This window comes from Trachurus trachurus, assembly GCF_905171665.1.
Source record: "Trachurus trachurus genome assembly, chromosome: 14".
NCBI classification, from domain to species: domain Eukaryota; kingdom Metazoa; phylum Chordata; class Actinopteri; order Carangiformes; family Carangidae; genus Trachurus; species Trachurus trachurus.
The window spans coordinates 28573992-28586254 of record NC_139903.1 but is presented as its reverse complement, the minus strand read 5'-3'; the positions used below and the strand labels follow the sequence as shown (position 1 = coordinate 28586254).

Sequence of the window (12263 nt, the reverse complement as noted above, 5' to 3'; positions counted from 1 at the left end):
CAGTCAATGTAAAAGTGGCATTTTTAAACATCAGTGTTTCTCTTATGGATCAAACACTTATCGAAAACAAATCACCAACATCTCCATGCTGTCGAAATGCAATATATGTATTATCAGACGTTTGTCTTGATAACAGAATTTTTGAGATTTTGACAATTTTTGAAATCTGCCTTGACAGCTGCTGTCACCATGGTGACCGGCTTAGTCCATTTGTGAAGCCACACCAGGTTGAGGGATGGTTGTTGGTGTCAGAAGTTGTGAGTTCAAACCTCAGCTGAGGCAGAATGGATGTTGTAAAGCTGATGTTCTTGTTGTCTTCCTATTTTGTCTCTTGTTGCTCAGAATTTCCTAAATTTGTCCAAAATGGCTCCGACCACTGCTGCAAAGCTGCTTCAATCTGATGATGTGATTTGTTTCTTGTTTGATGCTCCTCGGCTGTTTTATTTACTTGTATTTACTGACATCACACGTCTGACCTCAGACTTTGAAAAAACTTTGACTTTTCCTGTCTGATCCCTGAGTTTGAGTCAATCACCAGCTGCTTTATGACAGCAGGCTCCATGTGTAAAGACTATTCCAGCTCACTGCTCCTGTTTTTACTGTCACTTTATTGCGCTACTTTGACCCGAGTAACAAATTTCATTGTCTCCATGTGAGAGCATGTTTATGAATGTCAATAAATGAACCTTGAACCTCATAATTGGAAACAGGTGACGTGTCAGAGCTGATGTGGCTCAGAGAACAACTTGGTAATCCAGAGTGAAACGTCTTGACTTTGGAGACGGTCGTAGAGGAGAAATGGCGCAGCGAAAAATTCAGTTGGATGAGGACAAATTGAGCTGTTCGATCTGTCTGGATCTTCTAAAGGAGCCGGTGACTATTCCCTGTGGACACAGCTACTGTATGAGCTGTATTAAAAACTACTGGGGTGGGGCGGTGCGTGGCGCAGTGGGTAGAGCGGCCGTCCCATGTAGAGGCTACAGTCCTCGCCGCAGGCGTCCCCGGTTCGAATCCCGCGTCGGGCAGACCTTTCCTGCGTGTCATTCCCCCTCTCTCTGCCTCCCCATTTCCTGTCTATCTCTACTGTCATCACTATCAAATAAAAAAAAAGCAAAAAAAAAAAAATAAAAAAAAAACTACTGGGGTGAAGATGATCAGAAGAAAAGCTGCCCTCAGTGCAGACAGAGCTTCACACCAAGGCCAGCCCTGGTGAAAAACACCCTGGTAGCAGAGTTCGTGGAGGAACTGAAGAAGGTAGGACTGAAAGCTGCTTCAGCTGATCACTCCTACGCTGGACCTGGAGACGTGGCCTGTGACTTCTGCACTGGGAGGAAGCTGAAAGCCTTCAAGTCCTGTCTCATGTGTACGGCCTCTTACTGTGAGCAGCACCTTCAGCCTCACTATGACGTAGCTCCACTGAAGAAACACACGCTGGTCGAAGCCTCTACAAAACTTCTGGAGAACATCTGCCCTCGCCATAATGAGGTAATGAGGATTTTCTGCCGCACTGATCAGCAGTGTATCTGTTCTCTCTGCTCTGTGGAAGAACACAAAGGCCACGACACAGTCACAGCTGTAGCAGAAAGGGCTGAGAAACAGAAGGAGCTCGGGCTGAGTCGTCAAAAGATCCAACAGAGAATCCAGGACAGAGAGAAAGATGTGAAGGTGCTTCAACAGGAGGCGGAGGCCATCAACCTCTCTTCTGATGAAGCTGTTAGTAACAGTGAGAAGACCTTCACCCACTTGATCCAACTCATTGAGAAGAGAAGGTCTGAGGTGAAGCAGCAGATCAGATCTCAACAGGAAACTGAAGTGAGTCGAGTCAAAGAGCTGGAGGAGAAGCTGCAGCAGGAGATCACTGAGCTGAGGAGGAAAGACTCTGGTCTGGAGCAGCTGTCAATCACAGAGGACTACCTCCATTTCCTAAACAACTACCCCTCTCTGTCACCTCTGGGTGAGGAAACAGGTTTACTCAGCATCCCTCAACAACCTCTGACGTATTTTAAAGAAGTGACAGCAGCAGTGTCAGAGGCCAGAGACAAAGTGGAGGCTGTTCTCAATGAGGAGGGGTCAAAGGTCTCATGGTCAGTGACTCAAGTAGTTCTGCTACTGCACAGAGAACCTCAGACCAGAGATGAGTTCTTGAGATTTTCAAAACAAATAATTTGGGATTCAAACACAGCATACACACGTTTTTTACTGAGTGACAAGAACAGAAAAGTAACTCAGATGAGTGTGGACCAGCCATATCCAAGTCATCCAGACAGATTCACTGGATGTTGTCAGGTCCTGAGTACAGAGGGTCTGACAGGACGTTGTTACTGGGAGGTGAAGTGGAGTGGTAACGTTTTTATAGCAGTTGTCTACAAGAACATCAAGAGAACAGGGACAGGGTATGAATCTGGATTTGGATTCAATGACAAATCCTGGTCATTAAACTGCAACAGTGGTTACACATTCAGACATAACAGTAATGAGACCTCCGTCTCAGGCCCTCGGTCGTCCAGAATAGGAGTGTACCTGGATCACAGGGCAGGTACTCTGTCTTTCTACAGTGTCATGGAAACCATGACTCTCCTCCACAGAGTCCAGACCACCTTCACTCAGCCTCTACATCTTGGATTCTGGATTCCACTTTCTCCTGGAGGTTCAGCTGAGTTGTGTGTGCTCAAGTAAACACACACACACACACACACACACACACACACACACACACACACACACACACACACACACACACACACACACACACACACACACACACACACACACACACACACCGGTTATGTAAAAAAGTCATTGGAGTATTGGGCAGTGTCAATTTCTCTGTTTTAATATAACTGGGTTGACCTCTCCACCAATGCAGTGGATCTGGTGTGCTGCCCATGGGATCATCCCTATGTTCCCCACTTTGTATGGGACCGGGGAACATAGAACCCTTTTTCTAAAAAAAGGTTCTATGTTCCCCGCTTTCCCCCAAAAGGACCCGGGAAACATGCAATTTTTGTACCCATACCTGGAAGTGGAGTTGTGACTTTGCAGATTTTTGCCTATTTTTGAGTGAGAAGTGTAATTGTCCCATTGGTTGGGTTCAGGTAATGAAGAAAGGAGTTGGTTAAATTTAGTACAGTAGGTAGAGGCTAGACAGGCCAGATAGATAGAGAGAGTCCATCGACCAGCAATAGCGGGGAACATAGGGCCCTTATTTTTTTTAAAGTTCCCATGTTTCCCAGAAACAGTGGGGAACATAGGTCCCTTTTTCAGAAAAAGGGTCCTATGTTCCCCAGTATGTATTGTGACCGGGGAACATAGGATCCTTTTTGGTAAAAACGGGGAACATAGGTCCCTTTTTCAGAAAAAGGGTCCTATGTTCCCCAGTATGTATTGTGACTGGGGAACATAGGACCCTTTTTTTAAAAAAAAAAACGGGAACATCATAGGACCCTTTTTGGTAAAAACTGGGAACATAGATCATTTTTTGGTAAAAACGGGGAACATAGGACCCTCGGGGGTGTGGTCATGTGACTTTGGTTTCACCTGAAACCAAACATAGGACCACCCACTCTGGGTTTAAATACCTGGGTTACCTGGGTCCTTGCATTAGTCTCAGAACTGAAGAAGCCTCTTGGATGAGGGGTGAAACGTCTTCAATCAAGAGAAGAAGTCCAGTTGCTATTTTACTAAAACTCCACAAGAATAGATCCTTTTTGGTAAAAACGGGGAACATAGGACCCTTTTTGGGTAAAAACGGGGAACATAGGACCTGGGGAATACGCTCCCCTGCCCGCGATGGATGGAGAGCTCCATCCAAAGAGCAGGAAACAGAACACCTCCATCAGTGTCAGCTGTGACCCTCTTTTCCCCCTCGGCACACCTGCACACAGTTGTTGAGGAATTTGGCAGCTCTGGTGGTTCAGCATCTCGGACCAACTGCCAGCTCCTCTGTTTCTGCATGAGATCTCAGACTGACTCTTACAACTCTGCAGAACTTCACAAATAGCTTTCTCTCCATCTGTTGTCTCCCTCCCGTCTGCTGTCAGACTCTACAATCAGGTCTGTTCCAGGAGAGCAAACAACAGACGTGCAATACTTGTCTAGAAGCACAATTTATTTTTAAAAAAAAGAAACAGATTTTTCTATGTTGCATATTTGTATTTGCACCTTTTTCTTGTATGTACATTTTTACATTTATATATATTTTCTATACTGCAATGTTTTTGAAATCTCCATATTCTGGCATAAATAAAGGCATAATCTTATCTTATCTTATCTTTTTCACATGGAATCAGAGTGAGCCTGTTCACACTTCATAATGTGATGGCATCATCCAATAAGACACATGGATTACAAATTGTACTTGAACTGTAACTGCTTTATTAATGATGGATGAATCATTAGGTAATGCACTGTGCCATGCTTTGGGTTACCAGGTTAGGAAAGATCCCGTCGACTGGTGTTTATCTTTTCTCTCAGGGAACTATGCAGTTATATAAACATCCCAGAAAAGGAAGGAGATTTGTGTTTGGAAGAGAAGATTTGGCAAGTTTTTCATGGGTGCAACCCACATACTCAGCTCTGCTCATCCCACAAGCATAAATGTGGAAATTTAAAAGGGAAATAAACAGGCTTTCCAACTTTATAAGATTTACTTCCACGAAGCACTGTTACAACAAAGATATAATCTACCAAACATAAATGTCCTTACTTTTTGTGCGATGTTTATGCTGTTTATGAAGGAATGTTTAACAGTATTTGACTTTCTAATAAGCCACCAAGTTTATAAATGCAAACAAATCGTTGGTTAATAAGGTCTGAAGTTTGAATGAAGTGATAGAATAGATTAAAGGGATAGTTCAACATTTTGGCAAATTGCCATAATCCCTATGGTTTTGAGTAGGTTTGTTACCTTTAATTGTCGGTGCAAGCTGTTTTTAGAACGGCGGAGCAGAGCCGCGAGCTGCTCAGAGCTACGCTACGAAGGCTAATGGGATTTTTTGGTTTCCCTCATCAAACTCATCAAATACACAAACCAACAACTCCAAAACGCTCTCGTGGACAAGTTGTGACCTGCACATTCACCACGTTGTTCTGTCTCGTAACGTTATGAGATGGAGTTGTTTTCGAGGTAAATTCATGCAAAACCGCTGATGCACGTTCCTGTCGGGGCAGTTTTTCGTCAAGCAGTCTCTGCATTTACCTTGAAAACAACTCAGTCTTGTAACCTTCTGTTATTATCTCATAGCATGGTGAATGTGCAGGTCACAACTTGTCCACCAGAGCGTTCTGGAGTTGTTGGATTGTGTATTTGATGAAGAAATCCCATTAGCCTCCGTAGCGCAGCTCTGCTCCGCCGTTCTAAAAATAGCTTGCACCGACAATTTAAAGTAACAAACCTACTCCTAAAACTTTAGGGATTATGGCAATGGGCCAATTTGCCAAAAATGTTGAACTATCCCTTTAATAAATTGTTAGTGAATGATTTATCAAGCATTAATTAAGTCTAAGAAAGGGTTTATCAGTTAGACAGTGAATGAAATAGTGTTCATTCACTTTCTTGTGTTTAAATGTAACTAAATGAGAAAACAAATCAATGGATGGGATAAGCAGCTGTAGACTTGATAGACTTAATGTGGTTTTATGGTTTAATCCGATTGAAGGGAGGAATTTCACTGAAACCAGATCCCTATGTGTTATTACTGTCAAAGAAAGCAGGGGTCTTCTCTGTTGATTTGCATACTGGACATGTTCACCATTAGACTAAATGCACCAGAAGTGATTGCTGCTCAGTGTTTTTCAGACAATAACCCTGTCTTAAAAGAATGAATCCACTGAATTTTATTATGAAATCCGCTTTAATTATGTGGCACACCTAAAACAACCAGATCAACCAAAGTGCGGTGAACATTTTGGTGAAAGGCACATTAGCATGATTATACACCAGTATATCATCTCTAATCTCTCTAAAACAAATGTAAAATTTCTCATTCTTAACACTCAGCATAAAAAAATGTAAATCAAGTAAGTGCACTTAAATCAAACCAATAAGAACCGGTTTGACGCATCGTTTGTCTTCAGGTTTGATTACATGTAGTTTGGTTTGGTTTAGTTAGAGTGTGACAGCAGATGAGCCTGGATCCAGTCCAGGACTCAGGAGCTGGTTTTGACCGGTCTGACGGTCACCGAGCTGCCAGTGAAGCGTGTTTGCCAGAAGCCGTTCAGGAAGCTGTTCTTCACGCGGTGCAGGAAGTGGACGTATCTCACCCCGGGTCCGTAGCCAGAGAACACGTGCGCCACCTGCAGGCCGACACAGAGACATGCAGTCAGAGAGCTGGATGGAAGCAGTTCCACCACCGTAACCACCGTCACCTGTCAGTGGTGGACCGGCTCCCTCACCTCCTTCCAGTTGTGTGAGTAGGTGCTGAGGTCCTCGGTGGGGCTGGCTGAGTGCTCTGAGATGACTGTGCTCTTGTCTGCAGCCAGCAGCTTCACATGCAGCTGGTAGATGGACTCATGCAGCTGACTCTCCTCATACCTGAGTCACAGTCAGACGGAGTTCAGCAGTTTTATACAACCATGTTCATGAGTTGACAGATTGTTGACACTAATCCACTTAGGTTACTGGTTGACAGTTTAGTTTACAAGTGAGTAATTTCCTGTTAACTTCATTAATAACAGGCTGCAACTAGTCTGGGTTCTAACGAAGCTCAGGTTTATTGAGATAGAAAGATGGATCTCAGCCAGGTGACTGAAGAGGCTGTGCATCAGGTTTCTAAAAAGTATGAGCCACGTCGGTCAGAAGCTGGTGCTGTTATAAAGGCTCCAAAATGCACTGCTTGATTTGAAATCTGGCACACAACTCCAGCTTAAAGTGCTCTACAAAAAGACAACTGGATCATTATATTCTGCCTACAGTAAAACAATAGAACTTAATCATTTTTGAAAATAGCTAAACCAAATGTGGTAAACCCCTGCTGCTGAGAGCGCTACAAAAAACCCATTCATACCCAGCACAATACAACTGTACAATGACTGCCTCTGATTAATTTATACGCACTCTCCAGAAAATGTGCAAGGAGTTACAACAGACACACTTTCTTACATGGAATTTATAGTGTTTTTAAACACTACGTGTTTTATGTATTTTTTGTGTTTCTGTGATTTATTTTGTGCCATGCTTTCCCCTAAAAATCTATCTATCTATCTATCTATCTATCTATCTATCTATCTATCTATCTATCTATCTATCTATCTATCTATCTATCTATCTATCTATCTATCTATCTATCTATCTATCTATCTATCTATCTATGACTAAAATACAGATTCTAATTCCATTCAATCTAAGATTGGTTGAAAAGCAATCAGCGAAAATATCTTTGTTAAAGCAGATATCAGCTTCACGGCCGTTTCGGCTAATGCTGCGTTCAAGGCAGGCTTTTGAAACCGTAAGTTACAGCTTCAAGTCACAACTACGACTTGGTAGCGTTCCAGGTAACCCGTAGCTCGTGTTTTTACCATCCTGTTGTCTGTGAAAGTTCCCTATAACGGCCACTCGTAACTTCCGACCCGTGAACTCGTACCAGATCGAACTGGTATGACTTCACAGGAAGGAAAAACACAAAGTACGAGTTTCTTTGAACGCACCATGAGTTAGCAGCCCCCGCCCTTGTCAGGCATCAATTGGTCCTCGTGCTACGTCACCACATTCACGCGCATCCCTTGGCTGCACACACAGCCCTTCATGCCGTTCTCTCTCCTCATTGGATAACACTTGTATCCCACAAGGAAAATTTTCTCCTCGGGTTACAGCAGAGCAGAGTGACGGAGAGACTCGTGTTTAGGCTGAAATACTTCATGTAAGTGATTGCTGACGGAAAATAGGACTATTTAGGACTTATATTAACAAAAACATTCCACTGATATCTGCTTTAAGTCTGATCCATACAGGGGTCGCCACAAATACCAAAAAACGTCTACCTCAAAATCTAAAGGGCAAATTTTCACCAGCTTATATGATCTGAGTGCAAGTATCAACGTCTATATTGATAGATGAAAGTGGGTGTGGCCTATTCATCAATATCTACCAACTCTATTTGCAGAGATGTGGAATGAGCCAGAGACCCGAGAAATTGATGACATTTCTCCAAATAATGTGAAAAAGGCTTCACAAATATATGATCACATGGTAGTGCAATAATGAACTGACCAATCATATAAAAATATTGAATATTAGATGTCAATTTATTTGAAGTTCCTTTATGTTTTAGTTTCTTTGTGCTGTCAAAGAGGATTAGCACTTCGATGCTAAGCTAATACAGTTCCATTAGTCGAAGGCAGGTCAAATCATATCACCACTGTCTGGACATTATTGTTACACCCAGGCAACCTGAACACCACACGTCATCCATACAATCACTGACAAACCCACACTCCACCTACACAGACATACACTGTAAAACTTGTACTATATACAGTACAGTACGTATATGTGCACCAAACGAGCTGATAAGGCTGCAGTGATAACGAATCATGCATGGAGGTGGGAGGTGGGAGGCGCTAACCGACTCACCAGTCTTGAACAGCGATTTCAGGCTGAAACTGATCCAGCAGCTCCTCCCACAGTCCCTCTGCCTTCAGGTCCACCACCTGCTCCATGGAGAACCAGCTGAGGACAACAGGACACGTTCAGGACAGGTCCACCACACCACGCTCATCGTATGGGACAGACCCTTCATAATCTGTATATGTCTGTCCCTCAGCAGCAACTTACCTGAACTGAGGCAGACCACAGATCACAGCACCGGCTGGGACACCACTCGAGTCATACGGGAGGACTTCTACGCTGGTGGTCCAGCCGCTGAAGTCACCTGTGAATTCAGAGCTTAGCTTGATTGTAACTGTAGTATAAAGTTCACAAACCCGGTTGTCATTTCGATTTAAAGCAGTATAGCAGCTATTTCCCAGTAGCAGATAACCACCTTTTTTCTTCCATCTGGGTTCGACAATGCATTTCATTGTTGGTATAGAAATGGGTTGATGTTCTTCTGTGATTTGTAACCTGATAACGTTTTTATTTCATTTGAAACACTCGAGAATGACCACAATAAAGCCAGATCGCATTATTTTAGATTTCTTCAGAGAAAAGTTTCCCTCATTTCCCTTCCCACCACCTAAGAATCATTTAAAATACAATTCTAGGACTGGAGCCTTATAGGAAGAAACGTGTATCTGTGATCTACAGTATGATAGGAGACTTAATGTGTACACCATGGGGAGGGGGTACGTTTCTTTTCGTGTAAATTGTATGTTTGTTAATTAAAAACTGCAAAATAAAGTTAAAACAAAGACAAACAAACAAACAAACAAAAACCCAGGTTTGATTATGTCTCTCACCATCAGGCTGGGAACGTGGAGGTCCACGATCCGGCACCTCGGGCAGGTCGGCCTCGGGTGGGGGGGTGTCTTTACTCAGCCCTGTGGAAGAGGAAGACACAGTGGTGATTGTTAAACGGAGCCACACCTACTGAGTCACAAAGACAGAGAATCTGACAAATCGGGTGTGTCTCTGTGTGAAAAACACACATTTCAGTCAGTCAGCTTATTTCTCACCATTCTGCAGCTTGACACAGACATCAGCAGAGTAAACAGCAGGATTACTTCACAACAGTGTCACAGTCCAGTCATCATGTTTATAGAGCTCCTTGGCATTAGTGACATTAGTTTAGCTCTTAAAGTATGAATGAATGAATCTAGTTGTATCTTGTTCTATGGGACAAAAGTAGCCACATACTGTATATTGTCCTATGCAAATTGGAGAAAAGTTAATTTATTATGATGTCATACAGTGAATAAATCATCCAAAAGTAGAGTTTTTTCTATTGCAAATTGTTCAATTCTTCTTGTCTCACACTAAGCTATTGAGTTTCAATACCACGGTAACTTCTGCACATCAAGGCCTATGTTCTACGCAAAACAAAACTCCAACTGTTCTCTGATAAATATTACTAAATAACTAAATACTACTAGTATTATTGTAAGACAATGCACATTTTTAGGAATACTATGCTTATTGAGACAAAAATAAAAAGTTAATCAGTGAAATTGAATGTGTTTTTAATATGTTGCAACCAACCGTCCCTGATCTGTGATGCAACTGTCCCCAGGTTTGGGATCAGTTGCAACGCTGAATATTACTTTGGCCCATCCCATATGGGATTAAAAGACACATTTACTAAGAACATCAAAAACTAGACACACAAATGAAACATACATAAACAACTGAAGACTGACCTTCTTCTCATTGCCCAGGCCTTTTCGAGATACGAAGAAAATGTAAATATTGTTTATCAAACTGAAAAAGATGCTTTAGCTTCTCCACTCGTCTTCCAGCCACACTAATTCATTTTTTGTGTCGATACCTTACTAAACATTCTTTGTCTGACAGAGTAAAGTAATGATAATAATAATATTCGCTTTCACGTGCAAAATTATTATACAGAACATTGTCAGCAATGTCAATGTCAAAAGAAATAAAATGATATACAAAACTTGAAAATATAAGAACAGAAATTACTGACTTAAATACACATCAGAAGCCAGATTAAAAAGGTGAGTTTTTAGAAAGGATTTGCAGGTTTGGAGGTCTGTACAGTCTCTGATTAAAGTACTTTCCCTCTTCCTGTCATATGAAATAGGAATAAAGAGATATAAATAGGCTATAACAGACCTACAATGATCCTTCACCACTTTCTCATGACTGGTCAACACATCATCATCATCATCATCATTATTTATTTCCCATCTCACTTGTCACTATTGACCTTTTCACTCTTGGACAAATTAAAACTTTCAGATGCTTCTGATTTTCTGTCAGGAGTCAGAGTGGTGGAGATAAACACAGATGTGTAGTGTTCCAGAGGGTTTACAGCAGCATAATTACATAACTGACATGACAAACAGTGGAAGTCTGTTGTATATAGCTAGAGGTGAGTTAATGCTTCTCTGCATTAGAGACAAGAGACTGCATGAAGCCACAGGTGTGTGGACACACTGAACTTCCTGAGGATTCGGGTCTAAAGTCCGTGATTAGTCAGATTCTAGGTGTGTTCAGTTTACAGTCCAGATCCTCAGGATGAAACCGCTCCAGGATCAGTCCATTGCAGGTTCAACAGGAGACCGACTCACATCTGCTGCAGATGTGGATCCGTCCACCTGCAATCTAATCCCTCGTCTAAGACTACCGCCGTCCAGCTGTCACAACAGGAAAAACAACAACAGAAGTGTTACCGTGAGGCGCGGGGTTCTTCAGGAAGTTCCTCCGGAGCGGCTTGGCCTCGTAGACCTGCTTCCAGTCCAGACCGGCAGGCATGGGGGCGCCCTGCAGACCCCACTCCGCCTCACACTTAGCCCGAAACTCTGAGGCAGACATGGTGCTTTCTCACACTGATTCATCCCGGAAATTTAGGAAGACCTTTAATGCAGCACGTAGATGGAGCCACACCCCGGCGTTGCAACGCACGCGCCTCTCCGGCCTCTTAAAGCGACAGGAGCAGAGTGGTTTACAACAGGAGAGGCAGTGGAGTGGAGCTGAGGGATTTAGTACATGTAGCCTATGACAATCATCAATGTAGGGACATGTGTGAAGAAAGTCTCAAATGTCACTTTAATTTTAGGATTCTGACTTTGTGCTCAGTAATTTGTTGACTAATTTGTTGGTTTAATTTATCTTTTTTAATTATTTATTTTAGTAGAACATTTAGGCTACCTTTTCTGTATTATTATTATTTTCATTAAATTGTTGGTTGTTGTTGTTGTATGAATACAAAAACCAATAAAGATATGTTTAAAAAAAAAGAAAGAAAGAAAAGAATTCCGACTTTGTGCTCAAAAAACCTCCCCAGTCTTCTTCTCCATATCAATTTTGGATCATTGTCATACATTATATGTTTTGAAATAGATTTTCAGTTAGACAGGAAATTAAATTTGCAAGAGAACATTTAACATTTTTTTTCCTCTTCTTGTTTTTCTTCTTCCCCTTTTCCTTCTACTAGCCTACATTGTTATTCATCTAACCACATAAGGATAATACTGCTGGATAACGAGAGGTTAAAACAAAGAAAGACATTTTGACCTCTAATTAGTTGGTTTAAAAGTTTTCTCTGGTTCCAACTCAACTCAAATCAAAAAGTCATGTGTCACTCACTCACTCACTCACTCACTCACTCACTCACTCACTCACTCACTCACTCACTCACTCACTGGCA

General features: G+C 42.2%; 2 protein-coding genes across 2 annotated transcripts; one reads left to right on the top strand and one right to left on the bottom strand.

Moving 5' to 3' along the window:
• Nucleotides 1-798: 798 nt before the first annotated feature.
• On the top strand, nucleotides 799-2676 carry LOC310996568 (tripartite motif-containing protein 29-like; the record flags this gene model as incomplete). The annotated part of the gene is made up of 3 exons (XM_083985990.1): nucleotides 799-936; nucleotides 1159-2084; nucleotides 2448-2676. The coding sequence occupies 3 exons, from the start codon at nucleotides 799-801 to the stop codon at nucleotides 2674-2676; spliced, it is 1293 nt and encodes a 430-aa protein (XP_083842116.1).
• Nucleotides 2677-5851: 3175 nt separating this feature from the next.
• nccrp1 (P1, F-box associated domain containing) lies at nucleotides 5852-11452 on the bottom strand. The gene is made up of 6 exons (XM_083986561.1): nucleotides 11287-11452; nucleotides 9394-9474; nucleotides 8771-8867; nucleotides 8570-8665; nucleotides 6394-6532; nucleotides 5852-6294 (listed from the first exon to the last, which is right to left on the bottom strand). The coding sequence occupies exons 1-6, from the start codon at nucleotides 11426-11428 to the stop codon at nucleotides 6148-6150; spliced, it is 702 nt and encodes a 233-aa protein (XP_083842687.1). The 5' UTR covers nucleotides 11429-11452; the 3' UTR covers nucleotides 5852-6147.
• Nucleotides 11453-12263: the final 811 nt, after the last annotated feature.

Excerpts from the sequence above, each read along its gene's own strand:
- nccrp1 (XM_083986561.1), bottom strand. The coding sequence starts at position 11,428 with ATGTCTGCCTCAGAGTTTCGGGCTAAGTGTGAGGCGGAGTGGGGTCTG. Across the intron at positions 8,868-9,393 it reads TCCACGTTCCCAGCCTGATG|GTGACTTCAGCGGCTGGACC; the intron begins GTGAGAGACATA and ends CTGAATTCACAG. Across the intron at positions 6,533-8,569 it reads GAAATCGCTGTTCAAGACTG|GTATGAGGAGAGTCAGCTGC; the intron begins GTGAGTCGGTTA and ends ACTGTGACTCAG.